Source organism: Ciconia boyciana, chromosome 6 (genome assembly GCF_034638445.1).
Source record: "Ciconia boyciana chromosome 6, ASM3463844v1, whole genome shotgun sequence".
Classification (NCBI taxonomy): domain Eukaryota; kingdom Metazoa; phylum Chordata; class Aves; order Ciconiiformes; family Ciconiidae; genus Ciconia; species Ciconia boyciana.
Genome location: NC_132939.1, coordinates 41,082,578 through 41,103,611, shown reverse-complemented (window position 1 = coordinate 41,103,611; position 21,034 = coordinate 41,082,578). Strand labels below are relative to the sequence as shown.

Below are 21,034 nucleotides of genomic sequence, written 5' to 3'. Positions count from 1 at the left end.
CTACACATAGCTTACCAGCTTAAGTACACTTTGAAAATGGTAATTTAAAAGCCCCGCATAGCCAAAATAGCTCTGTTCCGGAACGACTCACAGCATGGTCTTTAAAACAGAACACCCAGCTACTAAGCTGTTCTGTGTCACCTCAAAACATCTGCTGGAAAACAAGGCTATAATAGACACATTGTTCTCAGATGCTCTTTTTTTCTTTTTTGTTAAGTCTTGTTAAATAGCCAGTATTTCATTTCAGTAGAATAGGGGCCTTTTCTCTTGCAGTAGGAAAAACTTTCCTCCTACAAGGATAATTCTGTATGCGTGCGTGCCTGTACATTCTTTTACATCTTTTCTTTTAAGAGACTCCAATTAAGAGCTAATCTAACTCAAATGGTGGCTGTTTACCCCTCTTAGCTGTTTCTTTCCTACCACGCATATGGCTCCCTACTTCCTTCCCATTCCTTCAGTTGCACCGATGCTCTCATGTCATTCTCTGAAAAAGGACGGTGTTCACACGCGTGGCTGTGGTGCATTTTCCCTTTGCTCTTTGTACTGTCACTCTAAATGTCTGCTGCTCTCTAGGTTCTGTTCTTCATCCACAGCCCTCAAAGCAAGTACCATGTGTTTCTCCTACAAACATACCCTCTTCTGCAGTCCATGGAGCAACAACACCGTCCTATGGAGGAGATGACCAGGCAAGTTGGGTGCTTACGCTATGGCATTGGCTTGCATCCACAACTCCCCTTCCCTCTCTCCTTAAAAGTAGCGTGTGAAGTAAGATGAAGTATGCCAATTCTACAAGGAAGCTTTGTAGTTGCTTTTAGGTCTACAGGTCTATAAATTTAGAAGATAAAAATAGAGACTAAAGTTGGCTTTGAGATTCAGAGAGTTTGTAACCCAAGAGGACCCTTTGGAGGTAGTCAGTGGAGAAGGAATCTCCTGAGGCCTTTCTTTTTATTCATCCTTTGATCAAGAGTGTTTGCCTCTGAAATGTCAAAGTTTAAAGACCATCTACAAAAGCGTCCGCTAGGAGCCAGCCCCTGAGAAATGACTGTATCTGTAGGCAAACTGGAAATAACATTTCCGCTGCCAGATGAACTTTCAGACAGTTAAATTCTGATCACAGTGGGGAAAGGAAAAAGGAACACCGAGTTATGAAAAACACTTTTATTAAAATGAAAAAAAGAGTCTATTTCAAGTTAATTGCATTCCATTTTAAGTATGGCTCATAATACCCACCTACCAGTCAGGTTTAATGTAAATAGCAAGTAAAATAACTTGATGTAATTTGTTCGCTAATAATTTTATTTTAATTCACATCATCACGTCAACTCTTTTCCCATTTCACAACTGACCTACTGACTACTTAAACTGAGATGTTCAGACCTTTCAAGTATCAAATACAATAAAAGTACTTGCATAAGGAAGGCCACACATTCATCTAATTATAACTGTGAATATGGAAAATGCTAAGATTCCTAAAACCATGTTTTGTGTTTAATCATGAAATTTGCTTCTGCCTTTATGTGTGTGGAAATATATATTGCATGTCTGCCATTGTAGTACATAAAGTACTGTTGTTTCTGATGGGTTTTGATGAATTTGGGGGTGAACAAAAGAACACACAAAACAGCGTAAGATACTGCAGGCAGATATTCCTTGACCGTTGGCCCTTCATTATTTTACAAGAATTCGATTCACATAGAGTTGCATATCTTGTAGGAGTACCGGTCTCTCCAAAAGACTTGGGAACCTGACTGTATGTATCGCAAGGCAGCCCGTTGGCATAAACTGTTGTTTTCTTGTGCTTCCTGTCAAAATAGCTGTAGTGGTATTTGTAGCAAAAGATGATTTTAGTTTATAGCCGCCTTCTGTCTGATACATGGACCTGGTTAAGATTTTGTTTCCTTTCCAATCCAGGCTTTCCAATAAAAGAAGGGCAGGATCAACTTAATGTTTGTAATCTCCACCTTTTTTTTCGGTGATTTATTGCCAAACCACTAAATCTTTTGTATACCTGCAAAGTTTTATCCAGTGAAACTGTAACTGTGGCACCAACAATGTGCAAGATCTTGGAGCCACCTGTAGGCGTTTGAACTGCATTTTCTTTGTGCTTATAGCTTCTGTTGGCAACAGATCTGCAAATACTCTTTGGGTAGGCAGCATTTGTTTTTCCTGGTATTCAAGTGCCTAAATATGTTAATTTATTCACTAGTTCCTTGGTAGCTGATTCGTCTAGTGAAAAATGCCAGTGTGTTCCCAGTCTCATCCCTGGCTCAGCAGGATGTGATTTTTGGATGCCGGAGTCTCCTTCCTGGCTCTGGTGACGGATGCTACCAGACATATGTGGTCACTAAAGGTTCATGGCTCAGTGCCCTGCTCTTCTCCTGGCCATCCTCTTGTGGAGGAGAGAGGAGGAAGGGAGAGAGATGGCCCCTATCCTTGGACCATCCCCTGGGATCTGGCCCACTGTTACTGAAGGGTCCTTTACTCATGGAAAGAGCATGGGAGCCTGTGTAGTGTGCTTCTGTGGGTTTGCTGACTGGTAGCATTACTTTCTGTCCTTGCCTTTCATTTTAGGGGAGAATCTCCCTCTTGGACTTGCACTGGAGTCCCTTTATGATCCCTCCCCCTTCCCACACTTCTGCCTGAGCTATCTCTACACCTTGATGCCTTGGGAAGGGTCTGATTCTCCATTTTCCCTTTGTAAGACAGGCTGAAACCCTTCGGTTACTAATTCTCACCTGTGGTCACGCTGAACAATGAGCATTTAGTATGTGACTGTTTCAGAGCTTTCCGTAAACCAAATAAGTTAGCCCCAAGCCCTGCCAGCCCCATGAACCCTTCCGCCTGCTTGTGTCATCCCAACACCTTCTGATCTGGACCATCAGCTGGGAGAAGGTGGCTCATCTGGACCTGCCTCTTTCATAGTCCCTCCCAGCCCTTACCGATGCCAGCCAAGGTCCCTACCCAGGCAGCAACGCTTTCTGTGCTGTCTGGCTTAGGCCACAGCTCTGGGCCCTACTGAATACTGCTCCTCAAGCTTTGGGCATGCTGGAGTTTGAGCAGCCGTGGAGTCCTTATCATAGACAATCTGTGTGCTGCAGAGCTGAGATCCAGGCTGTGCTACGCTGAGGCTTGCAGCTCTGGCAGTTGCGAGGTTGCAGGCACAGCCAAAATTGTTCTCCAACGAGCAAGGGAAACTAAGATGGTAATCAAGATGCATCTGCAAATTGCAATCAGTTCTGCCATCCCTCTCCAGTTTTAGCTCCGTTGTGAGAAGGGGAAAAAAAAACCAAAACCAACAAACCTGTTTGAGAAGTTGGACTTGCACACAGTGGCTGCCCACTTACAGACTTCTTTAGGATGCAGGTGCAGAAGTGGAAGTCTTCTTACATTTAGGAGCACTAGGCATGATCAGAAAAATTGGAATACTGTACAGGAGGGGTAAATTTTGGGGAATCAGTAAAAACGCTTGTACAAAACGGAATCCCTTTAATGTAATAATTTTAAGTAAAAGGAAGGAGGAGACTAGACTAAGATTGCCTTTCAGTGAATACCCTTTGAGGTCATTTAGCTTTTCTATTGTCATTGTGAAAATATATAGATATATATCTGAACAGCATCAAAATGTGACATATAAACTAAATGATAGAGACATTGGTCCTTGATTTCTTACTGTGAAAATTTCCAAAGACTGCAGTCCAGGTCTCAGCCTTTCTGGACCTGAGTCAGCCAGAGTTGCATTTATTTTCTTAGCACTGTTTTCATTCCCGAAATGAGCATTTATTAGAAATAGGTAGCAGAAAGCAAGGCCATCTTGTGCCAAAAGATTCTTCTAAATCTGATGTGGTTTTGCTTCAGGAACTTTAGATGTACAAATATTTCTGTGGGTTTGGGAAGAGAACTAGCTGTTCCCTTTGAGGTATCAATACGAGCATTTTGGGGCTAAATCCTTGTCTCTGCTGGGACACTGGAACAGGCTGCTAAGGCCTTTATGTAATTTAGGGCTCACGCCAGTGTTGATGAATGGACTTCAAAAACTGTCAGGCTTTGTAGAAAGCCTGGCTAGGATACTGGTGAGCTTGGCACTTGAAGCCCAGATCCTGACCAGATACAGACTGCATGTAGGGAGGCCAGGCCAGGAGGGTAGTGGGACAAATTACTAATGACACCTAAAGGAGGAAAAAGAATTTGGAAAACATCACAGATTTGGTGTCCATGGTTCGACTGCCACAATTCTAAAACTACATCAGTTTTCATCAGGTTTTCACTGACTGTTTGACAAAGCTGGATCCTATCCTAAAGTATAGGGACTGTGCTTTTCATCATTGGTATTGCAGTGAATTGAGGGGGAGAGGTAAGGAAAAAAAAGACAGAAACTTAATTCTAACTAGTAAGTGAGAGATTTTATCATTAAAAAAAAAAAAAAACCAAAACAAACTTGCTCTGCAGAAGGGTGACCTCTTTTTGGCTCACCTGTTTTCATGTTGGGCCCCAAGGCTGCAGAAATTCAACTTTTCCAGCGAGGAGTGAGTGTGGCTAAAGACGTGAGCACTCGCTGTTCTCCCCGAGAGCCCTGGGCCGATAACAACACTGCTTTTTCTTGCACTATGCGAGGCAAGGTTAACGGACCAGATTCCACCCCTGGGGAGAAACGTGGTCTGCAGAACCGTCAGAAAGCTGGTGATGTGGTTAGCGAAGACTTGTACAATTTCCCAGTAAGAGTTGCAGAACAATCCCGTGGCATACAGCGAGGGTCTACAAAGCATGTTGTCTTCTCTGACACTTACTCCTAGAGGATTTCCAGTTGTTTGTTTGTTTTTTCCTCCCTTTTCTCCTTCAAACTACCACATATCTCTCATATGATAAAGGTGACTTCCAGACTGATGGAGATCTAAAAACCACAGAAGGTAGATTTATATAGTTACCTTCCCTGTGTAGCAGTGCTTATCTTCATGTTGTTTGCTTTCAAAGACCTCATCAGAGCGTGGTTACAGTGAGGGAAGGCTGGCTAGGCAAAGTTTTTTTCACTGGGAAGAAAAAAAAACATCCTCAGTACTGCAGCTGGGCAGACTATGGCATTTAGGAGTAGGTATCTTTCCCTGCACGTTACCAATTCAAAACACATCTGAATGAACAAGGTCCATGGCTGATTAATGATCTAGGGGAAATGGATTGATGTTCTAGTTCAAGGGCGAATTCACATCCCAGCTGGAGCTCAGTAGTTTAGCTGTCAACAATCATAAGAAAATGAAGCAAAAGAGATCCTCCTAGAGGACTGGAACATACTGGTAAGGGAATCTAAAGAAAATATTGCACCAGCAGTGTTTCACTTCATTCACATATAAAAAGAGAGGGTTTATTTCAGGGCTAGCAAAACTGGCAATACAATTAGCTTTGCTAATATACAAGCTCTACACAAAAAATTGTGTGCTTGCCTGTGAAACATTTTGTGTCATAATCCATCATCTTTGGCTGATATCTCTCCCTTGTATGGTTTTGTGACCATCGCGTCACAAAAGTCTTTGTTACAGATACATAACAGAAAACACCAATGCATAAAAGAACGAAATAACCAAGTAGGAAGACACCAATCATATGGGATTTATAGATGGAAGAAAATGTTGCCCTTATTCAATCTATTTCATATGGTGCATATTTGTGTCTAGAAAAAGTGTATAAACATAGTTATTTGCATTTGAAACAAGATAAAAATGGTATGTGTTGATTTATGGTTTAAAAAGTCTTTTGAGAGGCATATATCAGATTGAATGCTTGGATTCTATTTTTAAATCAATTTAATGCTATGCTTGCATTGTAATAAACATTTCAGAGCAGAGCTCCTGATGCCAAATTTGGCACCTTATACAAGGTCTTGCAATTATTCTCCTTGTTAGAGATGCAGTAAGAACTGAGAAAGCTTCGCCATTGTAGCTGAATGTACAAATGGTCCTAGTTCATTTCAGGGAGTAAATTAAACAGCTAAGTCCACCACAAAAAAACTATATTTGAGTTGACCTGTGTAATTTTACTCCCCAAAATGGAGTAGGACTAATCCCATTATTTGTTAAAACTAAATCTTCAGTATAATTTCAAAGCCTTTGAAGGTTTATATGTAGAGGAAAGATACTGTAAATTTATTTGGGGGAGGGAGAAAAAGGGAGGGGAATGGTTTTAGCTACAGGAAACACTATGGAGAATTGTATACATATTCAGGTCATTACTACAAAATCCAAAACAAAACCTCCCAGCAAATATGGAAAGAATACACACCAATTCTTGTAAGGGAAGCTACACCGCTCTCTGGCACTTCATTTTCATCCAGGTTAATTCTCATCCATTTATTTTCATGATACATACATAATACAAGTAAGAATTTGGAGCAGCAAATAATAGTTACATTGCGTGTCCATGCTGAGGTGCTAAAATGCAATTTTCTTTAAAAGCATTATGCATGATCTACCCCTTAGATGCACGTGCATGAGATGGGAAGACTGAAGCAGGATTCAGGACTGATAGTCCTGAGGCTTTTGGGGATGTGTCTGGTTTCACAGGATAAAGACTGCTCTTCTGTTGCCGAATCAAGAAAGCCAACCTATGCAATTAAGAGAAGGACCTGGGGCAAGTTCAATGTAACATTTAAAAAATGTAAAATTTGGTCCTGCTTGGTTTTCACAGGGGGAAAGACAGAGATAAAGGGAAAGCTACAAATTTTATAATTAGAATTTCAACTTCTTGTGACAATTGAACTACCTAAGGGTTTATAATTTTAGAAAAAAAAATTATGATGCAGTGGTAGATTAAATATGCAGATTTTTGGGTGCCTTTGAAGGGAGGGCATGTGTGTCTCAGTGACATGTGACCATATTAAGGAGCAGAATATATTTGAATGTTGCTGAAAACAACTGAGATTGCTACACGGAGTAGGGTCCCTAAACCATTTCCACACAAAACAGAAGTGGGTCAAATCATCTACTGATTCACTGCAAGAAAATTATTAAAATTTTCTCTGATCTCTGAAGTTATTGAGAAATCATTGCCACTGTGGCTAATATTTCTGTAACACTAGAACACTGATCAGGCTTGACTTTCTATGAGCCAGAGCCATCTGTCAGCGATGAGTAGTAACTAACGAATCATCCAACCAAAGAGAGCGAGTAGGTCTCTCCACTGACTGTCAGTAAACAAGGGATAAGAGGTTGTTCTGGCCCAACACTTTTTATTTCAGATCTGAAGAACTTAGTTGTGATAGTTTTAAAAATAGTACCTATGTACCTACTTATAAACCTTTTACTCTTAGGATTGCTCCAGTCAACACACTGGACTAACCATTAAGCAATTCCATTTTGGACTGTATCACTTGAGTGAAAAGGTAAGTGCTGCACTTTTTTCAACTCTAGTCATGGAGCTTTGTATGCAGAGCGGTGCTGGATCTGTAACTGTGAATGACAGCAGCGTCCCTGTTATCTGAAGTACCCGTGTGTTTTGGGAAAAGGCTGCTATTTTACATTCCATTCAGATTGATGTAAACACCATCAATCTTGGCAAAATTTTCTTCTAACATAGGAAAGAAATATTGATTTGTATCAGATAGCGTTATACTAGTAAGGGCATTTAAATCAAGTGGTGGTCTCCAGAGGTTTCTTTTCCTCATTCTGATTGTTTCCTTTTTTATTGCTACTTTTTCTTTTTTTAAAAGTGTCTAATTCTGAAAAACAAAGGCACTAGATTCATCATTAATTCACACAATATCCATCTAAATATTCTAAAACCCTCAGATTAAAACAAGAAAGCAAGTGAAGGGATATTTTTTCAAACTGTGAATTATTTCTTAAGTGACAAGTATTCGCAACCATTTGTAAGATTCGTCTATACTTCCTGAAAGACAGATGTGCCAATTTTCCACAGGTGAAGACCAGACTGCTTATTTTCTTCCTGAGAACAGGTACAGCACTTGAAACTCAGCCTTTTGCTGCTTTTACTTACCTAAATGGGAAGGTAGATCCCAATGAAGAATTGCCAGTCCTGAGACACAGAAACTGGAGCTGCTGTGCTGGAGGCTGGCGCTGCCATTGGTGTTGCCCCACCAGCCAGCCCTGCCTGAGGTTTATTAATAAAGAAGAGGCTAGAAAAGTTCCAAAACTCCCTGGTCCTCCATGCAGCCACCTAAAATATTTATTAGCAACGTGAATGCTGCTGGTACTATTTTACTTAAGACTTGCTGAGCCAGGCGAGTCCCCTCCTTTAAGCACAGGCCTTTGAGAGATCTTTGAGGATGTGAAGGGCATAGTGACTTGCTATAAATTGAGTAAGCTTGACAAAGAGCCAGCTTACTTTTAACATCGTTTGCCTCTAGATTAACCATGGAGACTTCTTGTACAACCTTCTACGTTCCTAATTCCACAAGAGGTATGCAGGGAAAAGGGCCTCTTAACAAAAACCAGCACGCCATAACTCAGGTTGTGTCAGAAGGGAAAAAGCATGAGCATGAGGAGCATGCCGTTACAGAGATAGAGTGGTAAACCTGAGATTTTAATGGTAACAGAGAGCTTTAGGACTACTAATACAACAAAACCAGAAAAACTAGTTTGGAGATGAAAGAGAAGAATGTTTGAAGTACTAAAATTGTATTTATTCTTTTTTTTAAAAAAACAAACCCCAAATTGACCAGTGCATGCTCATACAACAGACCTGAAGAGCCAGCTATAAAGCCGGGTGCAAATGAAACCTGTCTCCAGAGGCAGTGTAAGGACTGCAAATTAAGTTTTTGAACACAGCCACCGAAATAATTTCTGCTATCTTTACACAGTTTACTGAAACAGCAAATTCTGTAAGCTATGATTTAGGAGTGCTCCTGGTTTAAATGAGCAGGGTCCATCATATCACAGGCTGCCACAAGATCTGGACAAAAAGCCAGCAGATTTTTCAGAAGTTGGTTGTCAGCTGCAAGGTTTGCATAGGAAGCACAGTTTTCTTGGGGATGGATTATTTCAAGCTCCTGGAACGAACTCCCACAGGAAACAATAAACACCTTAAATGCCATTTTCTTTTCCAAATGCACTTTGACCTTGTTTTTACTAACAAATATAGCATATATAGGGAATTAGAATAACAAATTGCATTTGCCACAGTGAGTCCTTGCTGATTGAAGTATGGGAGAGTGCTCACATACAACAACTATAACTAACACCACAATAAATATATTTATTGACTTGGTAAAGTTAGAAGTTTATAGTAGTAGTGTGGAGTAGCTTAAGCTTTTTGATAATATGGTCTAGATTATGCATATTTTTATTGTGATACTTTTAAGGAATAGATCAACTACATTTCTTGTATAGATGTTCTGAAAATAAACTAGCTGGGGAAAAAGTATTGCCTTTAGAGAAAAATTAACATTCAACATTGAAGAACAGTACAAAAAACACTGCTGAAAAATTTACAGTAAGCAAGGAATTCTTACCATCTCACAGTTTGTTAATAAACCCACAACAAGTGTTTTCTTTTCTCTTTGAGTATGTTAGGCCTCATTTTGAAGACATATTATTGCTTCACCAGTAGCAGTGCTGTTCCCAGAGAGGATATTTCTAGAGGCAGAGACCTACATCTATAAAGAAATTTTGTTACTTCTCAATTCCTGTATGCACTCTCCAGAGCTATCGTTACTGGCAAAACTTCATTATATCATGAGATTCTTTAAACTACTAAACTGCCCCTACCTAATGCAATTGTTAAAAACTGTATTTTAAATATGTGCTTATAAAACAGTTAAGAGCTGTTCTGTGAGTGTGACTTGGTTTCTTCCCAAACATAACAATCAAAGCAGTTACAATAAAAGTGCAGAAGAAAATTATTAAAGACTTCACAGTGTTACAGTTTGAAACTGTGACTGTGTAGGCAAACAATTTTCTCTTAACCTTAAGAGAAAAGTTAAATTACTGTATCAGAAACTTGTACTGAAGGTATCTCCAAGTACATCTTTGGACCATCAAGCAAAGACTGCACAAATCTAAGTACAACTATAATGACTTTGGTAAAATAAAAGGGTAAGAACTAGAAGTAGTAGTTCTCTTGCATTAAGCCTGTTTGTCTGTGGTCCTAAAAGGCAGTTTTGTCCTTTTCAATTTTGTTAAATAAAGATAGTCTGGCTTTCAAGAAGAACGCATCTCCTATAGACAGACTTGACGTTTTCTTCAAGCTATTGCTTTGTTTACTGTAACAGAAACTATATATAAGAGCTTTGAAAATACTATGCTTTTCAGCCAGCTCTGTCATATACTGTAGCTAATACTGCATTTAGAATGTAATAATGTGAAACTGACCCCCACCAAAAATATAGCAGGTTTTAAGGTTTATTTCTGAAATGTTGATATACACACCGTATTAATTACAGATTTTTTTTAAAGTTATCATATTAATGAAATGGGTTTAAGTTTTAATATAATGACAAAATTATAGATATGAAGATATCTGAGTGTTGTAACAACTCTCTGTTGTCACGTTGCCATCCAGGTAATGGTGTTTCATTTCTGGCCAAGTTGGGACAGCTAAACATGAAGAGACAGAAAACCATTAGGCTGCTAATCTTACTCTTTCAGTCAAACTAATATCCAGTTCATACAATAAATATTTCCATTCTGTAAGCTTTGTTTGTCTCTTACAACGAAAAGTAAGCTGGTAATAGAATATTTAATGCATACCCTTACAGGAGAGGATCTGTACTTCAAATCTTAAGATTTCAATAAATCTCAGAGGTAAAGGTGCAGCGTATACAGTCAAGTCAACAAAAAAGTTAATTAAGCTGACTGAAGAGTTATAAGCTGATAAGTAGCCTTTGTCTCCTTCAAGTGCAACAAGAACTAATTTAGTTCTTTAAAATGTAGTTTTGAATAACAATTTATTCTCATTTTTAGTAGGAAGTAAAAGCATAGGTAGTGACAGCTACTGAAGGGCTGCTATTTGCTGACCAACGTGAATAATTTTTATTTTGCATTTGTATTGGAATGAGGCACAGAGAAGTAATGGTGATGATAATGTTTTTAACAGCACTAAAAGATTGATTTTTGTATAGGTATGGACAACACCTAGGCCAGTATTTACAAATAGCAAAATTTAGGACAAAGGTTTAAAGATCTCAGTTGAATAGCAGTTTTTAACTTGTAAAAGTTGCTAGAATAGCCTGGAAAGACATGCTATTTGTGAATGTATCAAGAACTGAGTCTTTTTTTTTTTTCATTAGGATTTATGTTAAGGCAATTATTATGAACTTGTTCACCTGCATTACCTGTGAACTCACATTGACTATACAGGCCTTCAAAAGTTAAGTAAAAATAATGACTCCAAACCCCCATGTCAATCAAGTGAAAATAGGTAACAAGAACCTGTATTAATCTTTAATAAATTAGTTTGGTTTTTTGTAAAAATCCATGGGGACATGTAAAGGTAAATAAGTCAACATGCCGTTACAGAAGTAATAAATATTACAGAGTTTATCAAAGGTACCTACCTGTTTTATAAACTGTGTTGCATTAAAAAGTTCACTGCAGCCATACAGGACATGTTTGCCTTGCTTACCCTAAAAAAAGAAAAGACAGGAAGAAATCAAGTGTTTAACAGAGTAGCAGAAGTGGCTTAAACTAACTGTATACAAAAAAAAAAAAAAGTCTTGATGATGTTGAAGTCTCACACTTTTGGCTGGGAAAAGAATAGTTGTTCCACCAGAGGAAAAAAACCTGTAATTAAACTGAAATGGAAAATGAAAGACCAGAGGCAGAAAGAAAGTGGAAAAAACAGGGCATTTTACACATTTAAACTCACTAGAATGCTAAGTTCTCTGACGTATCTATGAATGGCTTGGGGAAGCTAACAACCGTAGTTGAGCAAACCCTACCCCCTGAAATAACGGGGCACTGCACTAAGAATAGTAACAACGTATTTACTGTTTCTGTTGTGTTAGAGCCTGAGAACTTCAATCTGTAATTGATTTCCATATGATGATTATGTTAAAAACAGCACTTTTTTTGTAAAGGGATTCTGAAACAAAACATTATGTTGATTTCAATTGGATGCATAATAAACCTAGTTTGCAGTTTAACAGTATTCGCTTGACAGTAAGGCTACCAAAATGCTATGTTAGCATTTTGGAAGTGAAAATTAGTTTAAGTAATACATAGTTTCAGATTGGGTTTATTTCCAGTGTTGGGCTAATAATCCCATGGTTCCTCAAAGTTCAAGCATAGGCCTGAGAAATCTGTTTCACTGTTAAATTATTTCTCATTTTCCCATATTAGTTAGGTAAAACTTACTTATTAAAGAGCAAAATAGGAACATAAGCCTTGACAAAATGATTTTGTTTCATATACATTACCAGTTGTGCTGTTTCAGCAGAAAGTAACAGAAGCAGATTCAAGCAGTCCTTAGCTGGTGGTCACACGCTAATTGGGGAGATGGTAATCCTGGTTCAAGTCCTCATTTTTATTAATTTTGAGTGGTTTGTGGTAATTGGCTATTCTTGTCGCTGAGCAGGATCTTGAGCTTGCATCTTCCCATGGTTCAGGCCAGTTTTTGTTAATCTTGATGCCTGAACAGGTCTGTTTTGATCTAAACTGGTATTTTGACAGATTCCACTTTCAGTAGTATGACTGAATAGCATTTGTTTCTGCCTAGTACCCAAAAAAATTTTAAACTACACAAATAATTGTGAAATGGGACTGTTGCCTTTCAGGCAGCTCTAAAATACATTAATGTACCTTTCCAGTCTGTTATATATATTGTTCTAAAAGTGTAATTTTTAAAATTTATATGCCTTTATTTAAAGTTAATTACTTAGTCCATTCAAACAAAGAGCTATATCTCCAAACAATAATTGGAGCCAAGTCAAAACTGCTTAACATCTAAAAAAAAAACCAACCTCAGTACTCTTCAAAGTCCAGTATTTTTTAATGACTGAAAAACTATGCTGGATTTAAATTTCTTATAAATGATAATGTCTATCACAGGTAGATAGGAAGAGATTATCAAGCAGTACCTTTCTAACCATCTACAAAAGGGAATTAAAGGACATCCTAAATTCTTTTGTACAAAATAGTATGCTAGCCTCTTCCTGGAGGCTCCCTATGGCTTGCAATTTTGATGACACATTTTCAGCAGGTTGAACTGAACTTGGACAATATATTTATTTTAAGGCACAATCTGCCTTACTGACATTAGAAATATTTGCTTTTTGACGATGTGAGATAGTCCATTCCAGCACAGAACTGCAAATAATTGGATTTGAGGTTTCCTCTTAATTCTCCTACAAAAACCCCCAGACTGTCAAAGCTGAATGAACATTGCTTCCTGTTTTATAAAGTTTTAAAATACTTTCTCTGTGCTTTCAGAGGCAAACTGGCAAAACAGATAGTGCTTAGAAAAATAAAGCAGTGAATAAAATCTTTGTGGTATCTGCTTGCAAGAACGGAGCTGTTGATTTTTCTCTTTTTTTATTCTGGAGGAAGACTGACTGAATATTAGAATAATTAATAAGCTACATCTGTTGAAACAACAGATGCTGGAAGTGTACCACATAGAAAAGCAAATTTTATTGGATAAGCCTGTAAGAGTCACCTGGGAGAGGCAGACAAGTCTCCGGGGGGTGGGAGGTGGAATTAAGGCTTTCATTATCCTTTCTTGTGTTTTCGAGAGCAAATGGCTAAGTGGAATAAAGGTGAGGGAGTCTTCCCCTTGGGAGGTCATCTCCCACTGACCAAGTATGCAGCCTGATTGGAGAAACATAGAGCACCCTTCAGCCCTGACAACTGCTGATGAAGAAACGTCTGTCCACGGGTTCCAGAAGAAGAAAAACTACGTCCAACTTCTGACTCTCCATAAGATCGAACATTACCATTCCTGTAGTTTTCAGTCTCTTCTGTCCTCTCCATCTGTCTACCAAATGACCTCCTATTTGCCCTCTTATTCCTTAGAAACTTCAGCTTCCTGCCGCTTTGTATGAAGTGCCGAGTGTTTAACTTGTCATCATACAAATGCTCTGTATATATACATATATGCATCCACAGCAAATCTCAGCTGCAGTCAGTATGCAGCCACATATCAGAGAAGTGTATTAGCCTCTAGGGGATTCAGAGTTTTATTTTAGTAGGAAGTAACAAATATACATCACAAATACACGTGTTGCTGGGCATCCTTCGAATTGATATGGCACCTGAAGTGGCTTTGGGTAAGCTAAGGAGCAAGCCAGAAGTTTGACAATGCACTCTGTTACAGACAGATGCCCCACTGAATGCTATAATTAGTTATCAAGAATAGTGATAGGTGCTAAGTAGGTGCTAAGCTGAGCCTAAATAATTTAACTTATATTCCTCTTCCTCTCCTTTCCCCTATCCAGACCAGCTCTATTCCAAAATCGCTGCCTGTTAGAGGGGGAAAACAACTCAGCACACACGTTCTGACTTTATGTTCTTCAGGATTTACCTGGACATAAAACTCTCACATGCTTGTTTTGTGGAAGAAGTGTTTTTCAGTGACTAGTGCTCTGTATTTATTCTTTTGTATGAAAATCCTCAATCCAGTCCACCACAAGACAGGACAATCATACCATGAACAAGGTAAAGATGAGGAAGGAAGTATGGTATGCTGCTGCTCTTAAATAATGTATTACCTACTGCAAAATTTTATCAAAGTTCCTTTTGTATTTTTTTATTCCTGGAAAAGGCTTGAATCTCACCCCTGCCCCTGAAGAACTGTAATGCTGTAATTACTTTTCTCCATCCACTGATTTTTGGTATACATGTGTTCTGCTAGGATGGCCAGCTGGAACCAGAGAAATTAAATCTGTTAAACCAGCATTACACAGTTGGTTACATATCTTCTTTGTACATATGACACCTCTTATGATTTCTACATAGAATCAAATGATGTAGCATATCAAGAATGAGCTTCCATTAACTCATTAGCAAAAACATCTAAATGTGGGTAAATAATAAATGCTTAGATATTGATGCCAATCTGATCTTTGCTTTGACAGATACCATAGTATTTGCATTACGTTGGCTTCTGAAACAACAGACATTATGCTCAAGTGAGATTGTTGTAAAATAAGATAGTTATCTGCAGGCCTTGTTTTGAACTGAATTCATATTGCTAAATTGCATATGAAAAAGCACTGTAGTATCTCTTTTGCGAGACTGATGAAAGCTAGAGAATTCTGAGCAGTTCCTTACTTTCAAGGCTATGATACGCTACAGCTGCTTTATGTAACAACAGCAACCGAAAACTAGTGACAGGACTCTGAAACAATATGAACAGCCAAACTGAAGCATTTGATGTATCTGTACAGAAGACAGGTTAATTCAGTTAGCTACATGTGCTGACAGTTTTCAACCACGTTAGTGAGTATGAAGATAAAATAAAGCAGAATGCAGTTTATTTACTCAATTCAAAAGTGCAATATGAGCAAAAATACCAAAACAGTAACTCTTTGTTGGTCTGAATTAATAATCCATATTTTCTACTAATTCTTACATACTTTTTTCCCAGACTCTGTATATAATAAGGATGTTAAGACTAATCTCATAGACTTGATCTTCTAAATACTAAATGTTACAGAAAGCCTGCTAAAACTGGTTTCTATCAGTAAGTTACAGACTACAACCGACAGAAGTGCACATACCTTTATGTAGTCAATAAGATTTTGATATTCAATATAGTTGCCTCCTCCAACTACAAACACTATCGCCTAAAAGGCAACACAGACATAATCAGAGTATGCATTCAAATTCTTAACATTTCAGTAGTAAAATATATACCAAATCATTAAACCTACAGCAAAAATCATCCTAATCACACTGCAGTCTAATAAGAACTGGGTACAGAACCACTAGCTTCCTACCTGAAAGAAGATAATAGAAGAGTTTTAGTAGGATGCAGAATAGCAAGCTGAGAGCTTTTAACATGTCACTATCTTCTACTAAGAAATATTTGAAACATACACAGTTTCAACATGTTACTTTTTTGTGCAGAGATGTCTCCAGTGTCCATAGGAACAGTTAAAATATTTCCATGGATGCTTAAGAATTAATTCGGGACACAAATAAAATACTTGTTATAAAACAATACACTTTTTCATTATTTTTCCCTCTCCCACTTACTGTTGGTAATAATCTATAATATTACAGGTAAAGGCCGTCAGTATTTTCTGGGCTATGTTTAAAAGGGAACAATTAATGATAGAAAAAGGAGACTTAATAGTTGCATCAGTTTTGTTAACGTTCCTTGTATTTGCAACATTTTGTTAACATTTGTTAACATATCCAAAATTGTTTGACTACACTGTACGAATTTTATATAGACTTCATGTTACTACTGACATTTTTGCTATGACCATCTGCTAGCCATATATATGACACCACATGGTATTTCTTTTGTTCAGGAGGATAATTAGGACATTTCAAGAGAAATCCAAGACGTTTGTATATTGCCAAGGCAAAGATTTTGCTTATGAAACTTGGTAGTAAGATCAGATAAGTAAGACTTTTACTATTTGCAAATATTGATGTTGAAAAATACTGAAAGCTACTGGCATTTGTATAAAATGACAACATTTGTTGTTTTGCTTTTTTCCTTTAATTGCAGAGACTGTTTAAAATACTGTTTAAAATACTGTCACTTAAATCAGTGGTCAACACTGCTCTTTAAGGCCGGACAAAGGATTAAATCTAGAGAGCATTCTAAAGATCTGGTATAAAAACGGGGGTTTTAAATTGCTGAGTACCAATTATGATATTAATAAATCCCTGTAATTACCTCCAGAAGAATTTTCTAGACTTTTTTTCTCCAGTATTAGTTAATGCTTACATAGTCCTTTGATGATGAAAAGACTTCTTCAGAATAAAAGCTAATTATAATTAATACTAGGTATAATTAGTCTAAGCAGCTTTTGCAAACAAGACCTCTCGTTTTCTTAATCATGATCATCAAAAATGACTGGTACTTCAGGATTTATTTTTTTTTAACAGATGAACATTGAAAAAGAATTTCTACGTGACTTACCTCCTGGAATGGATTTTTGTTTCTTGGAACTGAGCTATATTTAAAAGAAACACAAACAAACTACAACTTAAATTTTATTAGACATTAATATAAATACGCACAATAAGTATCACGTACACACTATGTTTACGGAATACTATATAATATTAGATGAAAATATAAAATGGAACAATAATTGCCTTTCTGCATTAATTTTCCCAAGTATTTTATTTAAATGATGTGTTATGGAAAATCATTTATTCTACAGGACTAAATACATGAGTAAATAGGAGTTTTACTTCATCAGTTTTAAGGTTGCTGTTTGAATCATAAGCTTTATGACAACACTTCTTTTAGAGCTTAAAAGCTCTAACTATAGTGCTGCTAGCTAGGAGCAAATATAATGAGTAAAAAATTTCATCAGTATTAGCACCGTTCATTACACTTACACATCCTGCCCAACAGAATCTTAACTAGGTAAGCTGGTCAGTTTGCAGTGCCTGCATATATACTTACTGATGCTTCAAAATCTCAAAAACTACTATAGGCAGCAGATATGTGTTCTGCTGTCAGGGGTCACAGCACCAACATTAGGATTAAAATGATTTAAGGAGGAAGAGGTAAGTTACAGTTTGGGTGGTACAGACTCTTCCTCTCCATTTGAATACACAGTCCTAGCCACAGGGAGGTAGCAGGGAGAGGGGGAGAAACCTCTTTTCCTGCATCACCTTGCACCTTTAGGAGGAAGGGAAAAAGCAAAGAGAAAGCTCTAAAGGGTCAGTCTGCTCTCCTGCCCTTTGCTCACACACTATCACTACCTTCCTGCCCTGTACTGGCCTGCAGCCCCAGGTAGTCAAATACTTCTTATGTTCTAACACAGATTAAAAGCATTGCATTTTTCCCTTCAACATATCTTTTCCCTTATTTCAAGAAGTTTCCTCTGAGTGACCAACAACTGACTCAACACAGATTCCAGTGTATCAGAAACATAGGTTTTAGGAGGGAATGGCTCTCTCTAACATGCTGTTTTGATGTCATGAATACTACAGACTCCCCATAAGTAGAACCATTAGCCCCATTCTCTCGTCATTTGACTATATGACAAATCTACATACATTTTGTGTCATCCTTTCAGAGGACAAGGCCTGTTTATACTTGACATAGGCTTTACACAGGACACAAAGCTACTGTTTTGCTAAGGCTGAATTACAGTAATGCAGTTCCTACTCTATTTAAAAATTAATAGGTAGAAATGCCAGTATTTCTTAAAACAGGAGTAGGTTAGAAAAAAAATTAGTCACTTTTTAATATCATTCCATTAATTATACTATTTGATACTATTATTTTAAACTAGTAATATTTTGCCAAGCCAGCTAACCTATGTTTTTTTATCATCTACATAAATATTTGAAGGGAGAATTAGACAACCCCCTATATGGCTATACTAGAGTTTTGTTGTTATGCTCAAATATGATTTAAGGAATATAACCTGAGTTTATGTAAAAAAACCAAGCAAATCCCAAACCAGAAATTAAAAGTTTTTCCCTGTGATGATTATTATAGCTACACAGAATGGCACATTTATGAACTGCTGTAAATGCATATCTTTACATTGTTTAAAGCAACATAAGAAATACATGGAGTGGGTAAAAATGCACATTTACATGAGAAAAATCCTTTGGCTTTAATAAAACAAATCTTTGCATTTTTGCACATAATCCTCCAAAAATGCCATAAAAGCATAACAAACCAATGAAAGTTGCAATTAAAATGAAACATAAAATACCAGCAATTTTTTTCTTTGATGCTTTCAAAATCTGCTTATCTTTGAAATTATATAGTCTGCAATAATAGTTTCCAATAAAACTTATAAATCATCTGAAATTTGTTTCCTATTACTACTTATGCTGTCAGAAATACACTTTTCATGTTTCAAGAATAGAGGAAGTGGGGGCAGATTTTAATGCAAATAACTAGAACTAAGTCTGGACCTACTTTATTCATATTCGTCCTGTAATAAACCCCTGCAATTAAATGAGCCGATTGTTTCCTCACAGCTCACATGAAAATTATTTTTAGAAGGTACGTTAAAATTAAGTATCTTCTCTGTTTCCAGGATATTAGAGGTGAGATTATCAGCCACAGTTATTGGTCAAAGATAAAAAGCAAAAGATATAAATTTATCAACCTCTAGTCTAATTCCTCTTCCTCTCTTTTACTGGCAAAATAAACTACATCCAACTCTCCCTTCATATGTACACGAATATAAAATGTGCATCTGCTTAAACAAGAGCAAATGCAGACAATTTTTAATTTTTTTTTTGCAAAGTTATTAACAAATTACTAAAGAAGGGTTGTATTCAAAGTAAAATTTTAACTGTTTAAAAAGTAATAAAGAAATTTTGGTGCTCTATCTGATTACTTTTTAATTTAACAGTGAAAAACCACAAAGTTTCAAAGAAACCAAGCAGTACAACTATAAAGAATTCTAATATTTATTATTGCTAAATATTAGTACACATTCTTGTGACTGAACCGATGTACATGTTAGCAGCATGTTCAGTCACTGGAACAAAGATTTTTTTTGCAGTGTTATAAAAATGTATCTGGTTGATCCAAGTTCCCGTTGTGAATTCCTTCAACACCAACTGTCTTGACTTAGAATTAATGATTAAAATTGATTACTCGTAGTCAGCAAGTAAAATAAAACCAGATTTCTTAAGTTGACCTTTTCACAGGGTACAAGGAAAGAAGCAAAAGTCATAGTAAACTCACCTGTCACTGCCTCGTAGCATCTTGGGGTCAAAATACCGGTAGTCATCTGTCTCCTATTAAAAAGCATGTTTTTATCTCAAAAGATCAGAATTTTGGCTTATGAATTTCTGCTTGTATCTATTACAGTAAACATTACTCAAACAAACGTCATTTCCCATTTAGCAGTCACATCATTCAAAATTAATCGTGGTGTCCACAGTAATATTTATAGTATTTGTACATAACTGAACCAGTACAGAATAAACAACAGTGAGAGAGCTATTGGGTGCTATTGCGCTTTGTGTTTCCAGTTCACCTAAAATTGACTATTACACACTTTCCAATAAATACACTGGTTGCATAATAAATCCCAAAAGAAAGGTAGTATGCAGAAAGAAAAATTAAGGTGTTACCAGCTTTAGAGGAACATCACATGGTTAGTTATAAATGCTAAAATTTTCCAGGTTACAGAGATCTGCTATTGATTCAATACTATAAAACGAAATACTTCTATGGCAATGAATGCTAAATACAAGACAGAGCAGAATGTGCTACTGTTATGTAACTTACCCTTTTCATCTCATGATTTATGACTACTATTAAACTAAAACTACGCTCTTGAAGAAGAAATGAGTTCCACAAGAATTTGAGAAGTCTGACTGTCTAAACTATACAAAAATTTTTTTTCTTCACACAAAACACTGAGGCACTTCCAATATTTTTATTGGCAACAAGCAGGACTTTTGCCAATTATTACAGATGAAAAACAAAACTTCTTAGTAACTCCTTCTGACAACTACTTGGCTTTCTTCTGTTTCTACACTACATTTTCATCCAGGTACTTTGAAGTTTAGTTCGTGGATAAACTGCATGCAGGGCTACAGCTGGTTTCATCTGGGTGCTACATGCAAGATCTCTGTGTTTTGATGATTCTGTAGAGCAGAAATAATTCTTCTTGAGTAGTAGACAGATTATCTGGGGAATTTATTAGAGCTCACAAAGCATAACTATCTCTAATACTACAAAATATTTAGTATACATGTGGTGGTTACACACACAGAAAATAAATCTATTTGATATTAAGGACCTTTATGTAATTACATAAAATAAGTCTTTTATCCTCAAGTTTGACTTTTTAAAAAATTTAATTTAGATCTAATCTCACACTGAACCTCTGTAAAATGCTTTTATATGCTCCACTGGGAATTTCAACTGCATTTCTAAAGTCTGCCAGCATTTGTGATTTTGGCAGCCTCGTACATAA

At 37.0% G+C, this 21,034-nt stretch overlaps 1 protein-coding gene across 1 annotated transcript in view; it reads right to left on the bottom strand.

The window, feature by feature from the left end:
* Positions 1 to 8,648: 8,648 nt before the first annotated feature.
* SCFD1 (sec1 family domain containing 1) overlaps positions 8,649 to 21,034 on the bottom strand; it is a 56,381-nt gene continuing 43,995 nt past the window's right edge. The window contains exons 21-25 of the mRNA XM_072863697.1: positions 19,792 to 19,844; positions 17,038 to 17,071; positions 15,659 to 15,724; positions 11,498 to 11,566; positions 8,649 to 10,538 (exon numbers count right to left, since the gene is read on the bottom strand). Of these exons, the coding sequence (XP_072719798.1) occupies positions 10,515 to 10,538; positions 11,498 to 11,566; positions 15,659 to 15,724; positions 17,038 to 17,071; positions 19,792 to 19,844 (246 nt within the window). The 3' untranslated portion in view covers positions 8,649 to 10,514. The remainder of the gene's footprint in view (positions 10,539 to 11,497; positions 11,567 to 15,658; positions 15,725 to 17,037; positions 17,072 to 19,791; positions 19,845 to 21,034) is intronic.